Source organism: Hemiscyllium ocellatum, chromosome 23 (assembly GCF_020745735.1).
Source record: "Hemiscyllium ocellatum isolate sHemOce1 chromosome 23, sHemOce1.pat.X.cur, whole genome shotgun sequence".
Lineage (NCBI taxonomy): Eukaryota > Metazoa > Chordata > Chondrichthyes > Orectolobiformes > Hemiscylliidae > Hemiscyllium > Hemiscyllium ocellatum.
In genome coordinates, this window is record NC_083423.1 from 59,312,461 (window position 1) to 59,337,388 (window position 24,928).

Consider the following 24,928-nt stretch of genomic DNA (forward strand, 5'->3'; position numbering starts at 1 on the left):
ATTCTTGCACAATGTCAGTCAATTTCTGCTGTCTTAGTTCTGTTTCAAATCCACTTTTTAATTCTAAGCCACAAACGTCAAGTAAGTCTTTAGATAACTCTGTTCTCTCCAGAAAGGTCTGAATGTTAAAGATAACTAGCTTAATTCCGAATGAAAAAAAGTAAAAATGAAATATTTTGTTTGTTCAATTTCAACAAAATTCAGTGTACCTGATGTTGATTACAAGTTTATTACAATCCCTGGAAAGATTTTAAAACAGAATCCCCACAAAGCTAATAGAAAGGACCCAAATAGACAGGATTTCACTTTTAAAGCATTTACAGTAACAAAACAACAAAATAAACTTGTCACATAGTTAAAAGTACAAGCAATCTTCCTACATAAATCTAGATTTATAGGCAATCTCTTTCTCATTCAGTATCTGCGGTACATTGTTTCACTCAATTCTTTTGGTACGCTGACCAGCAGCAATATTCTGTGGATATGGTTAACACAGACAAGGTGCCCATCTATGCAGCCATCTTACTTGGGACATGATAGCCCTTTTGACACAGAATCCAGTAAAATTAATTCTGATTTGATTTGATTTATTATTGTCACATAGTCATAGAGCCATAGAGATGTACAGCACGGAAACAGACCCTTTGGTCCAACTCGTCCGTACCGGCCAGATATCCCAACCGAATCTAGTCCCACCTGCCAGCACCTGGCCCATATCCCTCCAAACCCTTCCTTTTTATATACCCATCCTTTTAAATGTTGCAATCATACCACTTCCTCTGGCAGCTCATTCCATACACGTACCACCCTCTGCGTGAAACAGTTGGCCCTTGGGTCTCTCTTACACTTTTCCCCTCTCACCCTAAACCTATGCCTTCTAATTCTGGACTCCCCCACTCCAGGGAAAAGGCTTTGTCTATTTATCCTGTCCATGCCCCTCATGATTTTATAGACCTCTGTAAAGTCACCCCTGAGCCTCAAACTCCGTGAAAAACAGCCTCAGCCTATTCAACCTCTCCCTATAGCTCAAATCCTCCAACCCTGGCAACATCCTTGTAAATCTTTTCTGAATCCTTTCAAGTTTCACAACATCTTTCTGATAGGAAGGAGACCAGAATTGCACACAATATTCCAACAGTGTCCTGTACAGCTGCAACATGACCTCCCAACTCCTGTACTCAATACTCTGACCAATAAAGGAAGGCATACCAAACTCTGCCTTCACTATCCTATCTACCTGCGACTCCACTTTCAAGGAGCTATGAACCTGCATTCCAAGGTCTCTTTGTTCAACAACATTCCCGAGGACTTTACCATTAAGTGTAAAAGTCCTGCTAAGATTTGCTTTCCCAAAATGCAGCACCTCACATTTATCTAGATTAAACTCCAAGGTACCAATATCCTGGGGGGGATATTCGCTAAGGCTATTGGGATGGGTTTAAACTAATCCAGCAGGGGGATGGGAACCGAGATTGTAGTTCGAGTATAGAAAAAGTTGAGTAAAGGGAGGCCCGAAATCAGGTTTCAGGGACGCAAGATGGTACCAGCAAGCAAGAAGTTGGTTTGAAGTGTGTCTACTTCACTGCCAGGAGCATCCGGAATAAGGTGGGTGAATTTGGGTTGGTACCTGGGACTTCAATGTTGTGGCCATTTCGGAGATATGGATAGAGCAGGGGCAGGAACGTTTGTTGCAGGTTCCAGGATTTAGATGTTTCAGTAAGAACAGAGATGATGGTAAAAGAGGGGGAGGTGTGACATTGTTGGTCAAGGACAGTATTACAGTTGCAGAAAGGACGTCTGGGGACTTGTCAACTGAGGTAGTATGGGCTGAGATTAGAAACAGGAAAGGAGAGGTCACCCTATTGGGAGTTTTCTATAGGTCTCCGAATAGTTCTAGAGATGTCGAGTAAAGGACAACAAAGATGATTCTCGATAGGAGTGAGAGAGACAGGGCAGTTGTCATGGGGGACTTCAACTTTCCAAATATTGACTGGGAACACGATAGTATGAGTACTATAGATGGGTCAGTTTTTGTCCAGTGTGTGCAGGAGGGCTTCCTGACACAGTATGTAGACAGGTCAACTAGGGGCGAAGCCACATTAGATTTGGTACTGGGTATTGAGCCCGGCCAGGTGTTAGACTTGGAAGTAGTTGAGCACTTTGGTGATAGCGATCACAATTCTGTTACGTTTACTTTAGTGATAGAAAGGGATAGGTGTTTACCACCGGGCAAGAGTAACAGCTGGGGGAAAGGCAATTACAATGCGATTAGGCAAGATTTAGGAATCAGGATGGGAAGGAAACTGCAGGGGATGGGCACAATAGAAATGTGGAGCTTATTCAAGGAAAAGCTCCTGAATGTCCTAGATAAGTATGTACCTGTCAGGCAGGGAGGAAGCTGTAAAGCGCAGGAGCCATGGCTCACAAAAGAAGTGGATGGAATTCCTGTTAGGATGAGATGTGAAGGCTCAGGGTGCTTGAGGGTTGCAAGGTAGCCAGGAAAGACCTAAAGAGAGAGCTCAGAAGAGCCAGGAGGAGACATGAGAAGTTGTTGGCGGATAGGATCAGGGTAAACCCTAAGGCTTTCCAATGGTATGTCAGGAATAAAAGAATGATGAGAGTTAAATTAGGGCCAATCAAGGATAGTAGTGGGAAGTTATGTGTGGAGTCAGAGGAGATAGGGGAAGCACTAAATGAATAATTTTTTGACAGTATTCACTCTAGAAAATGACAATGTTGTCGAGGAGAATACTGAGATACAGGCTACTAGACTAGGTGTGATTGAGGTTCACAAGGAAGAGGTATTAGAAATCCTGTGGAGTGTGAAAATAGATAAGTCCCTGGGCTGGATGGGATTTATCCTAGGATTCTCTGGGAAGCCAGGGAGGAGATTACCGAGCCTTTGGCATTGATCTTTAAATCGTCATTGTTCTACAGGAATAGAGCCAGAAGAAGGGAAGTAGAGACAACCCTGGTAATTATAGATCAGTGAGCCTTACTTCAGTTGTTGGTAAAATGTTTGAAAGGTTAAAAGAGAGAGGATTTAGAATCATCTAGAAAAGAATAATTTGATTAGGGATAGTCAGCACGGTTTTGTGAAGGGTAGGTTGTGCCTCACAAACCTTGTTGAGTACTTTGAGAAGGTGACCAAACAGGTAGATGAGAGTAAACCAGTTGATGTGGTGTATATAGATTTCAGCAAGGCGTTCGATCAGGTTCCCCACAGTAGGCTATTGTACAAAATGCGGAGGAATGGGATTATGGGAGATATAGCAGTTTGGATCAGTATTTGGCTTGCTGAAAGAAGACAGAGGGAGGTGGTTGATGGGAAATGTTCATCCTGGAGTCCAGTTATTAGTGGTGTACCACAAGAGTCGGTGTTGGGTCCACTGCTGTTCATCACTTTTATAAATGACCTGGATGAGGGCCTAGAAGGGTGGGTTAATAAATTTGCAGACGACACTAAGGTCAGTGGAGTTGTGGATAGTGACAAAGGATGTTGTAGGTTCCAGAGAGGCACAGATAAGCTGCAGAGCTGGGCTGCGTGGTGGCAAATGGAGTTTAATGCGGACAAGTGTGAGGTGATTCACTTTGGTTGGAGTAACTGGAATGCAATGGTAAGATTCTTGGTAGTGTAGATGAGCAGAGAGATCTCGGTGTCCAGGTACACAGATCCTTGAAAATTGCCACCCAGGTTGACAGGGTTGTTAAGAAGGCATACAGTGTTTTAGCTTTTATTAATAGAGGGATCGAGTTCCGGAACCATGAGGTTATGCTACAGCTGTACAAAACTCGGGTGCGGCCACACTTGGAGTATTGTGTACAGTTCTGGTCACCGCATTATAAGAAGGATGTGGAAGCTTTGGAAAGGGTGCAGAGGAGATTTACTAGGGTGTTGCCTGGTATGGAGGGAAGGTCTTACAAGGAAAGGCTGAGGGACTTGAGGCTGTTTTCGTTGGAGAGAAGAAGGTTGAGAGGTGACTTAATCGAGACATATAAGATAATCAGAGTGGACAGGGAGAGCCTTTTTCCAAGTATGGTGATGACGAGCACGGTGGGCCATAACTTTAAATTGAGGGGTGATAGATATAGGACAGATGTCAAATGTAGTTTCTTTACTCAGAGTATGGATGCTTTGCCTGCAACGGTAGTAGATTTGCCAACTTTAAGTACATTTAAGTCGTCATTGGACAAGCATATGGATGTACATGGAATACTGTAGGTTAGATGGACTTTAGATTGGTATGACAGGTTGGCGCAACATCAAGGGCCGAAGGGCTTGTACTGCGCTGTAATATTCTATGTTCTAAACTCCATCTGCCACTTCTCAGCCCATTGGCTCATATGATCAAATCCAGCTGTAATCTGAGGTGACCTTCGCTGTTCACTACACCTCCAATTTTGGTGTCATCTGCAAACTTACTAACTATACCTCTTATGCTCACATCCAGATCATTTATATAAATGATGAAAGGTAGCACTGATCCTTGTGGCACTCCACTGGTCACAGGCCTCCAGTCTGAAAAACAGCCTCCACCACCCTCTACTTTTGAGCCAGTTCTGTATCCAAATGGCGAGTTCTATTTATATTCCATGAGATCTAACCTTGCTCAATAGTTTCCCATTGGGTACCTTATCAAACGCCTTACTGAAGTCCATATAGATCACATCTACCCCTCTGCCCTCATCAATCCTCTTTGTTACTTCAAAAAAACTTAATCAAGTTTGTGAGACATGATTTCCCACGCACAAAGCCATGTTGAGTATCCCTAATCGGTCCTTGCCTTTCCAAATACATGTACATCCTGTCCCTCAGGATTCCCTCTCACAACTTGCCCACCACTGATGTCAGGCTCACTGGTCTATAGTTCCTTGGCTTGTCCTTACCACCTTTCTAAAACAGTGACACCCCATTAGCCAACCTCCAGTCTTCTGGCACCTCACCTGTGACTATTGATGATCCAAATATCTCGGTAAGAGACTCCGTAATCACTTCCCTAGCTTCCCACAGAATTCTAGGCTACATCTGATCAGGTCCTGTGGATTTATCCATTTTTATGCATTTTAAGACATCCAGCACTTCGTCCTCCGTAATATGGACATTTTTCAAGATGTCACCATCTATTCCCTACATTCTATACCTTCCATGTCCTTTTCCACAGTAAATACTGATGCAAAATACTCATTTAGTATCTGCTCCATCTCCCGCGGCTCCACACAAAGGCCGCCTTTCTGATCTTTGAGAGGCCCTATTCTCTCCCTAGTTACCCTTTTGCCCTTTGGATTCTCCTTAACTCTTTGGATTCTCCAAAGCTATCTCATGTCCCCTTTTTGCCCTCCTGATTTCCCTCTTAATTATACTCCTTCACCTATTCTTCTAAGGATTCACTCGATCTATCCTGTCTATACCTGACATACGCTTCCTTCTTTTTCTTAACCAAGCCCTCAATTTCTTTAGTCATCCAGCATTCCCTATACCTACCAGCCTTTCCTTTCATCCTGACAGGAATATAGTTTCTCTGGATTCTTGTTATCGCCTTCCTGAAGGCTTCCCATTTTCCAGCCGTCCCTTTATCAGCAAACATCTGCGCCCAATCAGCTTTTGCAAGTTCTTGCCTAATACCATCAAAATTGACCTTCCTCCAGTTTCAAACTTCTAACTTTTAGATCTGGTCTATCCTTTTCCATCATTATTTTAAAACTATCACAATTGCGGTTGCTAAACCCAAAGTGCTCCCCAACTGACACCTCAGTCATCTGTCCTGCCTTATTTCCCAAGAGTAGGTAAAGTTTTGCACCTTCTCTAGTAGGTACATCCACATACTGAATCAGAATGTTTTCTTGTACATACTTAATAAATTCCTCTCCATCTAAACCCTGAACAGTATGGCAGTCCCAGACTATGTTTGGAAAGTTAAAAATCCCCATCCATATTCTTACAGATAACTGAATTCTCCTTACAAATTTGTTTCTCAATTTCCCTCCGACTATTAGGGGATCTATAACACAATCCCAATAAGGTGATCATCCCTTTCTTATTTCTCAGTTCCACCCAAATAACTGGATGTATTTCCGGAATATCCTCCCTAAGTACAGCTGTGATACTATCCCTTATCAAAAACGCCACTCCCCCTCCTCTCTTGCCTCCCTTTCTGTCCTTCCTGTAGCATTTGTATCCTGGAACATTAAGCTGCCAGTCCTGTCCATACCTGAGCCATGTTTCTGTAATTGCTGTAATATCCCAGTCCCATGTTCCTAACCGTGTCCTGAGATCATCTGCCTTCCCTGTTGGGCCTTTTGCATTGAAATAAATGCTGTTTAATTCATTTGACCTGCCTTGTTCTCTGCTTTGTCCCTGCCTGCCCTGACTGTTTGACTTGCCTGTGTTCTCAACTGTACCAGTCTCAGTTTGAAATCTTTCCTCACTATCTCCATGGGTCCCCCCCCATCCCAAATCTTACTAGTTTAAATCCGCCCGAGCAGCTCTAGCAAATCTCACTGCCAGTATATTAGTCCCTTCCAATTTGGGTGCAATCCGTCCTTCTTGTACAGGTCACTTCTATCCCAAAAGAGCTTCCAATGATCCAAAAATGTGAATCTTTCTCCCGTACACCAGCTTCTCAGCCTTGCATTAATCTGCTCTATCCTCCTATTCCTGCCCTCACTAGCTTGTAGCACTGGGGGTAATCCAGATATTACTACTCTCGAGGACTTCCTTTTTAAATTCCTGCCTAACTCTCTGTAATCTCCCTTCAGAAGCTCAATCTTTTCCCTTCCTATGTCATTGGTTCCAATGTGTACAATGACCTCCTGCTGATCCGTCTCCCCCTTGAGAACATTCTGCACCTTCTCTGAGACATCCTTGATCCCGGCACCAGGGAAGCAACACACCATTCTCATTTTTCGCTGCTGGCCACAGAAACATTAGAGAGTCCGCTAACACAATTGATCGCTTGGAACCCGACGTACCTCTCAATACCAGAAACTTGGTTGTTCGTGCTATGTACCCCTTAGTGTCCATCACCCCCTACATTTTCCAAAACAGCATACTTGTTTGAAATGGGTATAGCCACAGAAGACTCCTGCACTCCCTGCCTACCTCTCTTACCTTTCCTGGAATTAACCCATCTCTGTGACTGTACCTGAAATTTTCCCCCCTTCCTATAATTGCCATCCATCACATCCTCTTGTTCTTGTAAATTCCTCATTGCCTCTAATTGCCTGTCCAACCAATCCATTTGATCTGATAGGATTCGCAACCAATGGCATTTATTGTAGATATAATCCTCAGTAACCCGCAAACTCTCCCTAGACTCCCACATCCGACAAGAAGAGCACATCACTGTACTAAAGGCCATTTTTGCTTCTTCCAATCTACAGATCCAGAAAATAGCACTGTCTTATTCCTCTACAAAAAAGTGTTCCAGGTTAAATTAATACTTATGGCTTATATTTTAAGTTTAATCAAGATACATAAATCAATAAAACACACAATCAAGAAAGAACCCACTCTACTCAGTAGTGCAGACTTATTTTAAGGCCATGCTTAAAACCCACTTATCTGCTTCTGTACTGTAATGTTCCCCAAACAGGTCCCTCCAAGTTCAGTTGTGAATTTCACTGTGTTTAATTTTTCCAGATGCACTCCAATGTTCAGCAATACATGAATGCAAACAGCAAAGGCAGTAACTGTGCAGGTTCACTGTGGTGTCAGTTTCTTTCCCTCTCTGTCTCTCTCCTGCACTGACCTCACCATGTGCTTCCTTTGTCTGTTCTTCTCCCTTTAGAACTGCTATTGTTCTGGCATTTTTTTTCTAACATTCCAAAACAATGCAATAACATATGAAACAGTAATCGCTGCTCCTGGAATTCGAGGAAATCACCTCCAACACCTAAAACACTTCAATAAAGGAGCAGCTGTTACAGCCAGAAATTTTTCCCGTCCTCCATCTTGGATTACCTAGAATCCTCTCGCCAAGATGTACTTCATGGAACATAGAACATTACAGCACAGTACAGGCCCTTCGGCCCTCGATGTTGCATTGACCTGTGATATCACTCTAAGCCCCACCTTATCTACACTCTTCTATTATTACCCATGTTTATCCAATGAACATTTAAATACACTTAATGTTGGTGAGTCCACTACTATTGAAGGCTGGGCATTCCATGGCATTACTACTTCCTGAGTAGACCCTTCAGTCCAACTCGACAGTGTCGACCAGATAGCCTAAACTCTCTAACCCTTCCTATTCATATACCCATCTAGATGCCTTTTAGATGATGCAATTGTACCAGCCTCTACCACTTCCACTGGCAGCTTGTTCCCTATACACACTAGCCACTGTGTGAAAATGTTGCCCCTTAGCTCCTTTTTAAATTTTTCCCCTGTTACCCTAAACCTATGCCTTCTAGTTCTGGACTTCCCCACCCCAGGGAAAAGACTTTGTCTATTTACCCTATCCATGCCCCTCATGATTTTATAAACCTCTAGAAGGTCACCTATCAGCCTCCAGCACTCCAGGAAAAACAGTCCCAACCTATTCAGCCTCTCCCTATAGCTCAAATTCGTCAACCCCGGCGTCATCTTTGTAAATCTACTCTGAACCCTTTCAAGTTTCACAACATCCGATAGGTGGGAGACCAGAACTGTGCACAAATATTTTAAAAGTGACCTAACCAATATCCTATAAAGGCGCAACATGAACTCTCAACTCCTATATCAATAAAAGAAAGCATACCAGACACCACCTTCACTATCCTATCTGCCTGCGGCTCCACTTTCAAGGAGCTATGAACCTGAACTCCAAGGTCTCTCTGTCCAGCAACACTCCCTAGGACCTTACCATAAAGTTTATAAGTCCTGCTAAGATATGCCTTTCCAAAATGCAGCGCCTCACATTTATTTAAATTAAACTCCATCTGTCACTCCTTGGCCCATCTGCTCATGAATCTGTTGTACTCTGAGGTAACCCTCTTTGCTGACCACTACGCCTCCAATTTTGGTGTCATCTGCAAACTTACTCACTATACTTCCTATGTTCACATCCAGATCATTTATGTAATTGACAAAACGTGGTGGACCCAGCACCAATCCTTGTGGCACACTACTGATCACAGGCCTCCAGTCTGAAAGACAATTTTCCTCCACCACCACATGTGCTAAGATACAGTGAAAAGTATTGTTTTGCATACTGACCAGACAAGTTATACCTTACATAAACAGAATATCGCATTAATAGTTACAGAGAAGGCGTAGGGAAAGATCAACTCCACTCCACTTAGCGATCTGTTCAGAAGTCTGAGAATAGCAGGGAAGAATCTGTTCTTGGAATCTATTGATATGTGTTTTCAAATTTTTTGTCTTCTACCCGATTGACATTCCGAATTTCCTTCGCATTCTGAGAATGTAAAGGCATCGGATTGCTTTCTTGACTGTAGCATGCCGTGGATGGATCAGGATAGATTGTTAGTGATATTTACTCTTAGGAACGTGAAGCTCTCTATGAGCTACACCTCAGCACCATTGTTAGAGACAGGGGTGTCTTCCATTCTGCTTCCTGAAGTCAATGAGCAGGTCCTTCATTTTACTGACATCGAAGGAGAGATTGTTGCTTTCACACTATGCCACTAAGCTGTCTATCTCTTTCCGATCCTCTGTCTTATCATTGTTTGAAATCCAACCGACTACGGTTGTGTCATCAAATTTCGAAATGGCCACATGGAGACGTGAGTATATAAGGAGTATAGTAAGGAGCTGAGTGCACAGCGTTGCAGATACCTATTAATGATTATTGTGGAGAAGATGTTATCACCAATCCTTAACTGATCGCTGTCTGCAGGTCAGGAAATCATGGAAACAGTTGCAGGGGTGGAGGGGGTGGGGGAGTTCAGAATCCTAGGTCTTGGAGTTTGGAGATGAGTTTTGTTGGAATTATGGAGTTGAAGGCGGAGCTAAAGTCAATAAATAGGAGTCTGATGGAGGATCCTTGTTATCCAGATATTCCAGGGATGAGTGTAGGGCCAGGGAGATGGTGTCTGTTGTGGACCTGTCGTGATGGTAGGCAAATTGTAATGGTTCAAGGCAATCTAAGAGGCTGGAGTTGTGTGCTATTACTAACCTCTCGAAGCACTTCATAATGATAGATGTCAGATCTACTAGGTGGAGATAAAGACACGTTGCTTGATGTTTCTTTGGCACCAGGATGATAATGATTTTCCTGAAGCAGGTGGTAACCTCACATCATAGTCAGAAAAGATTAAAGGCATTTGCAAATACTCCCACCAGATGGTCTGCACAGGATCTGAGTGCATGGCTAGGGACTCCATCAGGCCAGTTCTTTCCGTGGGTTCACTCTCAAGAAGGCCAATCTGCAGTGACTTCTGCAGTGATGACTGTGGGTACAGATGGATCTGAGACTGTCAGGATAGGTGACATCATTTCACTGACGTTCTGCTCAAAACAAGCATAGGAAAGGCTGAGCTCATCGGGGAGGGATGCGTAGTTCTCAGCGAGTCTACTCAACTTTGCTTTGTAGCCGGATATATTATGTAAATCTTGCCTCAGTTGGCATTTGTTTAGGTGGTTAGTCTGGGACTCTAGTTTAGTGTAGTATTATCTCTTGGCATCCCTGATGCCACGATCTAGGTTCATACCCAGATTTCCCGTAAATGTCAGGATCACCCGACTTGAACGCACCAGATCTGGATTTCAGGAGGGACTGGATTTCCAATTCCTCTAAATGGTCTGATAAACTCTGCCAATAATGAAACAGTAGCAATGGGCATTATCCAATAGCAACCCCTTGCCCTTTCTGTCGTCATCTCCTTGCTCTTTCTATCTAGGTAACACGTTGTAACGCAATCTCTATTCCATTCTTGGTAATCTGTATCAACACCCCAGGATCTGTCCGAAGACTGGGAAACAAAAAATTATTCCATTCAAAGGCAGGCTCACTTGTTTCTTCTTCGTACAGATTCTGGACTGTCAAGCAATTGATACTGGCTGACCCAACTCCACTGCTTCTTAAATGAAAAAAAAGCCGATGCTGGAAATCAGAAACAAAAACAGGAATTGCTGGAAAATCTCTTCCCCAGAGGATGTGTCACTGGACCCGAAATGTTAACTTTGATTTCTGTCTACAGATACTGCTAGACCTGCTCAGATTTTCCAGCAATCTGTTTTTGTATCTACTACTTTTTACTCTTTGCTTCTTAGCTGTTCATCACTTTGGTAAACTCGTATTACATGGGCATTTCTTGAAATGTAATGGTGTTATGACCAGGCAACCAATCAACACTTCTCAAAATAACAGGGTAAGTTGAGATTTTTTTAAAAAAGCTGTATGATTCTAGACTTTGTGAGTAGGGAGAAACAATATAAAAGCAAGGAAGTTGTGGGGATTCTTTTCAAACACTGGTTTGCCCTCAAGTGGAATACTGCATACAACTCTGGGTTTGGCAGTTTAGAATCTGTATCTGCTTTAAAGATTACAGAAAAAGTGATGAAAAAGTTTGTAAGAGTGATTCCAGTGATGAGGGAGTTGAGTTAATGGCTTGATTGGAGAAGTTAATATTCTCCTTGGAGGAGGAGAAAGGTCCTGAGAAGAGATTTGATAGATGTAATCAAAATTGTATCATGACCAGCTATCTTTAGTAGCCACACACTCAGATGACAAGCAACATGAGTTCGACTGGGACAACACTACTATTATCGGACAAGCCAAACAGAGAACAGCCAGGGAATTCCAAGAGGCATGGCACTCATCCACTGATTCAATCAACAAGCACATCGACCTGGACCCAATATACCGGCCATTGTAGCGGGCAGCTGGAACTGACAACCGGAAGCAGCAGATTCAAATCACTATAAATGCCGGAGGAAACATCACAGAAGCGCTTCACAGGAGGCTCCCAAGCACTGAGGATGTCACCTAGACAGGGGATGAAATGTCTGCAACACAAATTCCCAGCTCGGTGAACAGAACCACAAAACAATGGACACCCGAGCTACAAATCTTCTCACAAATTTTGAAGCTTGTTTATACAGTATTCTTATGCCTACTATGATAAACACTTATTTTAAACAGAATATCTTTCTTACAGTGAGCATGACTCACAGGCCTGACAGCATTTGCTGTCATGTGCGCCTTTAGTCATCTACGTTAGCCTGATCATATTTGCTGTCACACACCACTTTAGTCAGCCTAGCTACCTTCAGATGCCCACCTCCACAGGTGAAGTGGAAATGTTATGGAAATGGAACTGGCTGAGTTGCTCTGGAGAGAGCTGGCAGGGGAAGGAAGGGCCAAGAGGCCAACATTTTCTTTCAAATAACTATCCATTGATTGTGTTCGATAATTGTAGAAAATTGAATTTTTGAAATTTCTATTTTTTAACAGCAGTCTTAGGTTTTTCATTGTTTAAGTCCAAGGTAAACAGACACAATGTCAGCAACGTTTAACTTATCAAAAGTAAGACTCGTTTTAATCTTCAGCATTAACATCATAAACATTCTGTTCAACTATTAGAATGAGAAGAGTGGGGGTGCAGAATAAATTATGGTCTCTCTACCTAGCACTTCCTTCTCTGAGCTTAGATTTGAGGTCTGGAGTCCTGGCCTCTTTGCTGGATGTTTGGATGGAATATACTGAAAATCCCCTACTGGTCATCTGTAGATTCTACTTATAGTAATCTCTGATCTACTTTCTAAACTTAGAATTACCTGATTTCAGGTTCTGACATACTTGAAATTACTGAATTTGTGTATTTGATTAAAATTTCAGTAACATTGCTGCACTGATGTGGGTGCATGTTGCATCTTACAACATTTGTTAGTTGGCTTCATGCCACTGAGATTGTAGATAGTTGAATACACCCGAGAGCTCAGAGATTGCATTCTGTACCAATCTGGAGGGTACACAAGATGTCACAACTACTTTTCTACTGCTTGGATGAAACTGGTTTGTGAAAGAATATCTCACAGGTCATTATGTTGTAGTGTGTGTTTCGTCAATGTGAATTCATGACAACGTGATTGACAAACTGGGGTTGCTGTTTCTACAGCGTGAACTTTTAAAGCGTGTGTTGGCTGTAACGCGATTGCAGCATCAACACTTAAAGTGCTATTTCTAAAGCATGGTTTTTCTGTAATACGAGGTTGCACAAGAACGCAACTATTGCGTTTTAAAGAACTGATTGTATTTAAAATTTCTGCCAGAATGAGCCTGGATTTTTTTAAAGGTGTGCAATGTTTACAAATGATACAAATGGATTGTGCTATTAAAAAAAATGAAATTGTTAATACCTCTGTAACAAACGTGCTTCATCTATTTCCATTGAAAAGCTGATTGAGAAAAAGCATTGTGCAGAGTGTTACTTGCATACCAAGATTTTGAAATTAATTCTTTTTTAATGGGACCCACATCATCTTCTCATTTGTTCATGAATGCCATCTGTAACAACGTGGTTTAAGGAAAACTGGGAAGGTGTTTGAACCAGAAAACACTCATGTTAGTACGAAGTTATGTAATACCTCCACATTGGTATAGAATGCAATCTCTGAGCTCTCGGATGTATTCAACTATCTACAATGAACCATGGCTCCAGAGCAATGCCAAGGCAGTCCAGGATACTGGGTCAGCGCAGGTGAGGAAAATACCACAAGCATCAGCACCTCCTGAGCCATTGAAAGGAAAACAATTCCATTTTATACATGACATTGTTCAAAACGTTTCCTTTATCCATCCTTTAGGATTGTGCTTAACACCTTGTCCACAACAGTAGTAAAGGTTGCTGTCATTAGATAGGAACAACTGGTAGTGGTGGTCACCATGCCTCAGGCAATGAGAAAGATTGAGAAAGAGATACCTTAATGGTAACCTCAGTTGGTGTGGGAATTGAACTCATGCTGTTGGTGTCACTCTGCAACAGAAACCAGCTGTCTAGGCAACTAAGTGACCCCCTCAACCACAATACATTATCACAGATGAGTAGACACTTTTTTATACATGACCTTTTATTCAAGTAATCAGTTTGATTTCTCAATTTGTGATTTGTCCAAAAATATATATTCCTCTGTGTCCCAGCTTTAAAATGGGAACAGGAGTAATTGTGTATTCTACCTGGTACCAACGTGTTTTGCTCAAAGAGCTCGTAGTGAGATTGCAGTTTTAATGTGAGCATGAGGTGGAAACTAAACCTTGTGATCTACACTAGTTCCTAAATCTTTAATTTTTTTGCTCTTATCATCTTGTGCTGGGAACCAGAAGGTGATTAATCGGTAGAATCCATTGCTGTAAAAGGCTGTGGAAGCCAAGACATTTAAGACAGATAGATAGTTTCTTGATTGGTAAGCAGATCAAGGGTTATGGGATGAAGGCAGGAGAATGGGGTTGAGAAACATATCAGTCATGATATAGATGCACAAAAGCAGAACATATATTCACTAAAATGTCTAATACCTCCTTTCGTATGATTCCCTCTTATATTTCCATCTATTTCTATTTGAATGCAAATTGTTAACTGACTTCTAATACACCGTAATAGAGCAGAAATTAGCCATTTGGTGCATTGAGCCTGCTACATCATTCTGGCTGATCTATTAATTTTCAACTCCATTTTCCTATCTTTTCCCCCTAGTCCTTGATTCCCTTACTGTTCAAAAATCTGTCTACTTCAGATTTGAAAATAATTAACAGCTAAGTTTGAATAGGATGTCCACATATTCATTATCCTCTGAGAAAAAAACAAATCCTATTTTTTGTCTTAACTGGGTGACCGTTTACCTGCAGATTGTTCTAGATTCTTTCACAATTGGAAGAAACTACTCAGCATCTCCCCTGTCAAGCTTCTTAAGAACATTGTGTTTCAGTAAGGTCACTTGTCTTCTAAACTGCAGTGAGTATAGATACAACTTAATCAACCTCACCTCATAAGAAAATACCTTCACATCTGCGGTCAACATGGCAAACCTTCTCTGGACTGCTCCCAATGTCAATATGTCTTTCCTTGGATAATTGTTCACTGTTTTCTAGATGTAGTCTAACTAGTACCTTGTATAGTTTTAGCAATGATGTGGAGGTGCTGCTGTTGGACTAGGGTGGGCAAAGTCAGTAATCACATGACATCATGGTATAACCCAACAGGTTTATTTGAAATCTCAAGCTTTTGGAGTGTAGCCCCTTTATCAGGCGAAGTGAGAGGGACGCACACAGAACACAGAATTTATGGCAGAGAGATCAAAATATCAATACGAATAGTGTGAGTGGAATGTCGAATAATAATAAGACCAAGTGTTAGATGGTATGTCAAAATAAATCTGACTGATTATTATTTAATCTGAATATTCTGTTCTTTGAGTGATTTTGTTTTAAATAATTCAATGCCTGAAATAACTAACTGCTATCTCTATTCCTGTAGAACATGATGTGGCAATGGCAAAATACAGCAAACTGCCCAAGAGAAGAGAAAATGAAAAGGTACTGGGTCTTTTACTCACATCGATGTCGAAGTTGATTTTGGTAGTGATATTACAGGGACAGGATTGAAGGAATCATCTATACTTTGTTTTGTAGTCAATGGGAACTTAATATCAGGCACAAAGTGTGTGCAAGAGAATCAAATTGCTCAAGATTTATTTCTAGCCAGCCATCTTTGCATAATGTGTTGGACAGATTTTATATATCTTGATTAATATTTTAATGCACTTGAGTCTATTACTTCTGATCTCCTTTATTTACTCTTTTTTTTCCTTTTCTCTTTACCTCTCATAGATTTTCCTTTCCTATCAACATGCCGCCTTTAATTTCCCTTTTGGGTACTTTAGTAGTGATAAATCGTTACTTTAAACCTATCAGCCTCTTTATCCTTTCTATTGTTCTGCTTCTGTCTGGGGTAACTAGGAGAAGATGAGGACTGCAGATGCTGGAGAGTCAAAGTCGAAAAGTGTAGTGCTGGAAAAGCACAGCAGGTCAGGCAGCATCTGAGGGGCAGGAGAGTTGATGTATCAGACATGAACCCTTCATCAGGAACCCTTTTCAGCCAGCACCACGCTTTTCGACTCACTCTGGGGTAAGCCTAGAGCATCTCTCTGCGCCTCTCTTGCAGTCATCTGAAGAATTAATGAAGAGTTCTTGCTTCCTTCCAATAGCAATCCCAGTTGCCTAGCCTACCTTTCTGCCAAGTTGGCCCACAAAGAACTAATCTTTCTCATCCATTTACTATTCTGCTTTTCTCTGCCATTGCTGATCCTGTGGATTCTCTGTATATTCTGTGGAAAAATACATGTTGTAGGTTGAGGAGAGGCTAGTGCAAATCACCGATGTGAGTTGGTGCACTGGGGCTAAGCAGATTCCTGTGACACTGAGGTCTGATTCCATAGTTTTTGTACCTTGACTCTGTATGGGAAATGCAAATCCAAGAAGTATCTGCATCTTGGAGAACAGAAGAAAAATGCAGTAGAACCTTAAATGGTGCATACTGGTCCAACATGTCTTGTATACTTGAAAATGGAGCTCCAGTACAATCAGTAGACCATTTCCAAGTATCATGGTTCCTTCCCTCTGGCTTAAGCCTACAGATTGTGGCTTCCTCTTCTGCTTTGTGTAAAATTTCTATTCCATTTTCTATCTGCAACATTTGTTTCACTGCTTTTCAAAGAGCAAGAAACATTTTATAGTAATGATGCTGCTGATGACTGTTGTGCAGTTGTACACAGACTAGTATGCTCAGGCTACAGGTAGCTGTAGAAGTTGAGTAGGCAAGTGCCAGTGCAATCCCTGATTTGGATATAGACAGGCTGATCTCTCAGCAGAGTTGTAAAACTAGTTTTTGTCTCTCTCGTTTCACATAATAGACTGTAATTTGCTGCATTACAGTACTTAAGAGTATTTGCTAATTTTAAACGTGCATTACCACAAAGAGGGTTTTAATTTTTTTTGTGTCAAGTGGCAAAGTATTGTACCTGAAATGGCATAGTGGGGAAATAGGCCATCTCTAGTGTGAATGAACAGGGTAAGTTGCTGATGAAGTCTGGGATATAAATTTGCACAATGACTGAAGAAGATGAATTGGAATTGTTGAATTTCATGCCAAATTAGGCACAGGAAAACACTCTTGAAGAAAGAAAAAACAGAATGATTTCTATTCAGATAATGAAGAGTAGAGGGAGCGGTCAGAAGGTTGGAGTTGAAGCCCAAGATCAGTCCAGAGCACCAACTCACCAAGACTGCATCAAGAGTACCTTCCAGATCAGCGAGCTGTACCATCTAGAAGGGCAGAGTGGCAGATACATAATAGTTTCAGAGTCATAGAAGCAGGAGTAGGCCATTCGAGTCTGCTCTGCCATTCATTAAGATCATGGCTGACCTATCCATTGTCTGAGCTTCTCCTACCTGCATTAAACCCACAACCCTCAATTCGTCTACCATGCAAAAACCCATTCAACTTTGTCTTGAATATATTTAATGAAACTGCCTCTACTGCTTCATTGGGTAGAGAATTCCATAGATTCATTACTGTCTGGGAAAAGCAGTTCCTCCTCATCTCTGTCCTAAATCTACTCCCCTAATCTTGAGGCCATGTCCCCTAGTCTGAGTCTTACCCACCAGTGGAAACAATTTGCCTGCTCTATCGTATGTGCCCTTTTCATAATTTTATGTTTTCTATAAGATCCCCTCTCATTCTTCTAAATTCTAGGAGTAGAATCCCAGGTGGCTTAACCTCTCCTCAGAGGATAAACCCCTCATCTCCAGAATCAACCTGGTGAGCCTCCACTACACGGACTCCAAAGCCAATATATCCTTCCTCAAGTAAGGAGACCAGAACTGTGTACAATAGTCCAGGTGCGGTCTCACCATTATCTTTTACAATTGCAGTAGTACCTCCCTGCTGTTAAATTCAATCCTTCTCGCAATGAAAACTAATATCCCATTTGCCTTCCTGATTACCTGTTGTACCTGCAAATCAATTTGTAGTGATTCATGTACGAGCACTCCTAAGTCCCTCTGCACAACAGCATGCTGCAATCTTTCACCATTTAAATAATACTGATCTATTATTTTTACTTCCAAAGTGGATAACCTCACATTTACCAACATTGTACTCCATCTACCAGACCCTTGCCCACTCACTTAACCTATCTAAATCTCTCTGCAGACCCTCCACATCCTCTATACATTTTGCCTTTCCACTCAATTTAGTGTCATCACCAAACTTGGCTATGTTACACTCTGTCTTCTCTTCCAAATCATTTATATATATCCTGAACCGTTGCGGGCCTAACTCCTGTGGCACCCCGCAGAACACCACCAGCTGCAAATTTGGCATCAAACCCCAAACTATCCTGACTTGGAACCAGCATTCTGACTGCACAGGCACTGAGAAGCTTCACACATGCTGATCATTGCCAGTGCATAGCTTCCACTTGTCGAAGTTGCTGCTGCACATGGATCTCAGAGGTCCATGTGTAGCAGCAAGATAAACTAGTGAGACTATTGTTTAGAACTACATCATAATTCCATCACTGTGACTGTTATAAAGTCCTGGAAATTCCCTTACTAGCATCTTTGGTGGCCCAACATCCCATGGACTATTGTGTTTTAAAAGGTAAATCACCAGGGCGATTAGGGATAGAGAATAAGTAATGATGCCTACATCCTGCAAATGAATAAAACAGTAGTGGAGCAGGCTTAATGGCGCATATGATCAACTCCAGTTGATAGTTCGTGTGAAATTGTTGTGGTCAATTCCCAATTGTTTGTGTGTCAGAATTGTTTGTCGTCTTATGGCTGAAGCATCCAATGCAGGATTGGCATGGACACCCAGAGAGGCAGTATTGGTACTTGGGGAAACATTTACATCTGCATCATCTGGGCGCATTATAAGTTACACATTTAGCACAGATAGCCCTTTCAACTAGCTGAACTAAATTTCAGTGTCTGTCTATACTTGGACAGGTCACCTGCAGTGACCTCAAAAGAAGAGTCTGCAATGTGGAAGTTTATAAAGCTGTCTGTTTGAATGTTCTTCTTTCGTTTATACTGACCACCACGTGTTTGTTCTGAGAAACTTCTTACAAGATCATCTTGGTGTTTCTGTTATCACTAGAAGACATAGTTGAATTTCCTGGATTTGGTCTGCATGGTGTTGAGCCCAGCATCATAAAGGAATTCGTAGTTTGTGATTATTTCCAGCTCTCACATTCTCAGGGTGGACCTTGGATGTCTTCCATGGAAGTGTTCCAGTGCTTTGATGTGCTGCCTATAGTAGTGTGCTGTTTGGATTCTGTACTATACAGCAGGATGGTAAGGACAGTGACATTGTAGAATTTGATCTGGAATATCACTGAGATAGGGTTTTTACACTCATTGCCTTTTAAGTGTCTGTTAAAGTCTGGGGGACTTTAACTTCCCAGATATTGACTGGGAGAGCTATAGCTCGAGTTCATTAGATGGGTCGGTGTTTGTACAATGTGTGCAGGAGGGTTTCCTGACACAATATGTCGACAGGCCAACAAGAGGGGAGGCTATATTGGATTTGGTTCTAGGTAATGAACCAGGCCAGGTGTTAGACTTGGAGGTAGGTGAGCACTTCGGGGACAGTGACCACAACTCGGTGACTTTTACTTTAGTGATGGAGAGGGATAATCGTGCGCCGCAGGGCAAGAGCTATAGCTGGGGGCAGGGAAATTATGATGCAGTGAGGCATGACTTAGGTTGTGTGGATTGGAAAAACAGGCTTCAAGAGAAGAACACTAATGAGATGTGGGGATTGTTCAAGGAGCAGCTACTGCGTGTCCTCGATAGGTATGTACCAGTCAGGCATGGTGTAAAGGGCCTTGTGAGGCAGCCGTGGTTTAGTAAGGAATTGGAGTCCCTTGTGAAAGGGAAGAAGGCGGCATATGTAAAGATGAGGCGTGAAGGTTCAGTAGGGGCGATTGAGAGTTATAAGGTAGCCAGGAAGGAGCTAAAGAGGGAGCTAAGAAAAGCGAGAAGGGGACATGAAAAGTCTTTAGCTGGTAGGATTAGGGAAAACCCAAAGGCTTTCTATAGGTATGTCAAGAATAAAAGGATGACTAGGGTAGGTATCGGTCCAGTCAAGGATAGTAGTGGGAAGTTGTGTGTGGAGGCGGAGGAGATTGGAGAGACATTAAATCAGTACTTTTCATCAGTATTCACTCAGGAACAGGACACTGTTGCTGATGTGAATATGGAATCACAAATAATTAGAATGGATGCCCTGGAAATATGCAGGGAAGAGGTTTTGGGAATATTGGAAAGGATGAATGTAGATAAGTCTCCTGGGCCTGATGGCATTTACCCCAGGATCCTATGGGAAGCTAGGGAGGAGATAGCAGAGCCATTGGCCTGGATTTTTATGTCGTCATTGTCAACGGGAATAGTACCAGAGGACTGGAGGATTGCGAATGTGGTCCCATTGTTCAAGAAAGGGAGTAGGGATAGCCCTAGTAACTATAGGCCAGTGAGTCTGACTTCAGTGGTGGGCAAAGTCTTAGAGAGAATGGTAAGGGATAAGATTTATGAACATCTGGGTAGGAATAACGTGATCAGGGATAGCCAGCATGGTTTTGTGAAGGGCAGGTCGTGCCTCACAAACCTTATTGAGTTCTTTGAGAAGGTGACTAAGGAAGTGGATGAGGGTAAAGCAGTAGATGTTGTGTATATGGATTTTAGTAAGGCGTTCGATAAGGTTCCCCATGGTAGGCTAATGCTAAAACTTCAGAGGTATGGCATTGAGGATACATTAGAGGTTTGGATTAGGAATTGGCTGGCTGGAAGGAGACAGAGGGTAGTAGTTGATGGATTATGTTCATCTTGGAGTGCAGTTACTAGCGGTGTACCACAAGGATCTGTTTTGGGACCATTGCTTTTTGTTATCTTTATAAATGATCTAGAGGAAGGACTTGAAAGCTGGGTAAGCAAGTTTGCGGATGACACGAAAGTCGGTGGAGTTGTGGATAGTGAGGAAGGAAGTGGTAGGTTACAGCGGGATATAGATAAGTTGCAGAGCTGGGCGGAAATGTGGCAAATGGAATTCAATGTAGCTAAGTGCGAAGTCGTTCACTTTGGTAGGAATAACAAGATGATGGATTACTGGGCTAATGGTAGGCTACTTGGTAGTGTGGATGAGCAGAGGGATCTTGGTGTCTATGTACACAGATCTCTGAAAGTTGCCACCCAGGTAAATAGTGCTGTGAGGAAGGCATATGGTGTACTGGGCTTTATTGGCAGAGGAATTGAGTTCCGGAGTCCTGAGGTCATGTTGCAGTTGTATAAGACTCTGGTGAGGCCTCATTTGGAGTATTGTGTGCAGTTTTGGTCGCCATACTATAGGAAGGATGTGGAAGCTTTAGAACGAGTGCAGAGGAGGTTTACCAGGATGTTGCCTGGAATGGTAGGACGATCGTATGAGGAAAGGCTGAGGCACTTGGGGCTGTTCTTATTGGAGAAGAGAAGGTTTAGGGGAGATCTGATAGAAGTGTATAAGATGATTAGGGGTTTAGATAGGGTAGATACTAAGAACCTTTTACCGCTAATGGAGTCAGGTGTTACTAGGGGACATAGCTTTAAATTAAGGGGTGGTAGGTATAGGACAGATGTTAGGGGTAGATTCTTCACACAGCGGGTTGTGAGTTCATGGAATGCCCTGCCCGTATCAGTGGTGAACTCTCCTTCTTTATGTTCATTTAAGCGGGCATTGGATAGGCATTTGGAAGTTATTGGGCTAGTATAGGTTAGGTAGGACTCGGTCGGCGCAACATCGAGGGCCGAAGGGCCTGTACTGCGCTGTATCCTTCTATGTTCTATGTTCTATGTTCTATTAAAACTCATGAAATTGATTTGATTTATGACAGTCATATTAAATAAAGCTTCCTTCTGTTCTTGTAACTGTTACTTGCAAATTGAAAATAATGAATTTGTTGTATGTTCATCTAATTACAATATTAGTATTTAAGCATAATTATTATTCTAAAGTTTTGATATTCAATTTAGATTGAGTTTTTAAAAATTTTTTTCCTTTCTGTTGTCATTAAATAAAGAGGGAATGTCACTAAAGGAACAGATATCATTCCTTTCTTACCCTGGCAAATCAATTGTATGTGTAAGATCATTTAAAGATCAGATGTGCACAATAGAGAATTGAAGTTATGCCACTTCATAATTGCAATGAAACCTGTTTGAAGCAAGTCCTCATTCATATACTGTTTCTGTTTTTCAGTTGAAGGCAGAAGTAGTAGCAGAAGTAGCGACTGCCAGAAGAAGGCAGCACCAGTGTTCCTTGCAATACTTTTGTGCCTTAAACGCTCTACAATATAGGAAGAGGGTGGCAATGTTGGATCCATTGCTTGGCTTCACACAGGGTCAGGTCAGTAAATCTTTTGTTAAAAAACATTGTCCATCACAGCTCTGATGTCCCTCATTGCTCTCATGCTGGTTACTGCCCTCTCATTCCTCATTGCCCTCATGTCAGTTGCTGCTCTGATGTCACTTACTGCCTTAAATTTCATCAAATTGCCCTTTCGTCCATCCTCGTCCTGCGGCCTGTCCTGGCCCTCATCATGGCCCATTTTTCAGCTGCTATCCTGCAGATTTTATTCTCATGCTCATTAACTCATGCATGCACTCACTGGCTCACTTAACTTCTCATGTGAGCATGCATTCACATCCTCATTTGCTCAATCACGCACATGTATCTTCACTGAATCATGCCCTCATGGTTTTTCATGTAGGCATGCTTGAATTCCCGCAAGCATGCACTTTCCTGTGAACTACTGTGCTCATTCCTGCACTCACTCAAGTGCACACACTCATGTACTCTGCCACATGCTCAGTTACGCTCACCCATGAGCTAACTTACTATTGGGAGATCTGGGGAACACTTGCAGGAGTATTCCTTACTTCCTTTTCAACTTGAACCAAGTGGATTATGTCCTAGGTCTGTCAAGGACATCCTTTCTTTCCTCTACAAAGGCTTCCATAATTATTGTTGTCATCCCATTCTCATTTTTCCTACCATACTTTCAGGATGCTTTGCTGGAATATAAAGCATCCAAACAGCACTATTTTTATTCATGTTTCTATCATTGTCATGAGCTATAAACATATTGGATCTGGGAACAGGAGTAGGAGTCTCCTTTCCCATTTGATGCTAATATGGCTGACCATATTCTTTCTCAGTTATTTGTGCTTGTAAATCTCAAATCTTACTCATCACACGTTGTGCATTCCAAATCTCTCTGTACTCCCCATTGTCGTTAGTCTTGTCCTGCCCTACTTAAGCTGGTACTGCTTTCTTTTATACACCACACTTATTCCTATATGAACTATATTCCTCTTTCAAACCTCTGTCAATTTAGGTTAAACTCTCTCAACTACATCGATAAACCTCCCCAGAAGGACAAAAAATGCTTATTGATATCAGGTGTGAAAGTAGCCAGAGAATATTTGTTGAACCAATCTTTAACTACAGAATATTTGAAACTTGTGAAAATCCATATGTCTGATCATCTTCTGTCTTACAGATCAACTTTTTCAAGATGGGAGTGGAAATGTTTTCAAAGAAGCTCGAAGAATTTTTGTCTTCTGTTGCAACCATGGTTCAAAGGTTGTAAATATTTTTTTCCCGGAACTAGAGGTTGACATTTTATACATTTGACTTTCCTGGTTCCAGAGGTTGATCATTTGGTTGTTTTTATAGTTTTCAAAAGAGGAGATACTGAATGTCTCACCAGTTTAATGTGAAAAGCATAATTTTCCATTATTAAGGATTTATTTTTGATAGTTTTCAAATATTTAAAATGTGATGTTGATACTGTGTACTAAATATGTGTTGTATGTTATCCAATCCTCAGTATCCAAGGGCAACTGGATGAAGAGGCTGAAAGCATGAGATTGGTCCAACAGGAGCTGCTGCTGGCCAATGAGTCCATCTATATTCCTGACAGCAACACTACTACATCAAAACCAGCTAACAGAAACCTCCTTCAAAAGGCTGGCTACCTGAATATTCGAAAGTAAGAATATTACAATTTAATTTTATTCGATTTGAAACTTCCAAGACTAAAATTTTGTCCTTGTTTTGACCAGTTGTCCTTTGACTCCACTGGTCAGTACCCATTGTGCTGACAAGGCGGAATATCATCAAGATCAGAATGACTCATCAGACCTGGACTATGTGTTTGAATGAAACTCTTGCTTGACAGTGTGTGTGGTGCTGGAAAAGCACAGCAGGTCAGGCAGCATCCGAGGAGCAGGAAAATCAATGTTTCGGGCAAAGGCCCTTCATCAGGATTGAGGTTGGGAGCCTCTGGAGTGGAGAGATAAATGGAGGGGGGTGGGGGTGGGGGTGGGGGTAGATAGCTGAAAGTGTAATAGGTGGATGGAGATGGGAATAAAGGTGATAGGTTGGAGGGGAGGGTGGTGCAGACAGGTGGGAAGGAAGATGGAAAGATGGGACAGGTCATGAGGACAGTGCTGAAACTTGCACTCTCAGCTTCCTACCCCCAGCCCCATCCCCTCCCATTTATCTCTTCAGTGCCAAGGCTCCCAGCCTCATTCCTGATGAAGGGCTTTTGCCCGAAACGTCGATTCTCCTGCTCACCAGATGCTTCCTAACCAGCTGTGCTTTTCCAGCACCACACTCTTTGACTCTGATCTCCAGCATCTGCAGGCTTCACTTTTGCCTAGAGTGTGGAACTCGCTGGCTGCTCAAGCTACGCCTGTTAATGTGGTGAGAGGATTAAGTAGGTTTCTTCAGGCATTTCATCATTGATTAAGATTGAGGTGTTCAATATTGTGGTTAAAATATTTTGCAGCTAACTGGAGCTTTCTTCAAAAGTCTGGCTGCATTGACATTTAAAAGTTGGACATTGCAATTTAATTTGAGTGATCATCCATAACACCAAAAT

At 42.0% G+C, this 24,928-nt stretch overlaps 1 protein-coding gene across 1 annotated transcript in view; it reads left to right on the forward strand.

Moving 5' to 3' along the window:
- Nucleotides 1-24,928, forward strand: part of appl2 (adaptor protein, phosphotyrosine interaction, PH domain and leucine zipper containing 2) — a 152,169-nt gene that overhangs the window by 69,524 nt on the left and 57,717 nt on the right. Inside the window, exons 7-10 of the mRNA XM_060843062.1 lie at nucleotides 15,421-15,479; nucleotides 22,240-22,386; nucleotides 23,543-23,625; nucleotides 23,873-24,034. Coding sequence (XP_060699045.1) covers nucleotides 15,421-15,479; nucleotides 22,240-22,386; nucleotides 23,543-23,625; nucleotides 23,873-24,034 — 451 coding nt within the window. The remainder of the gene's footprint in view (nucleotides 1-15,420; nucleotides 15,480-22,239; nucleotides 22,387-23,542; nucleotides 23,626-23,872; nucleotides 24,035-24,928) is intronic.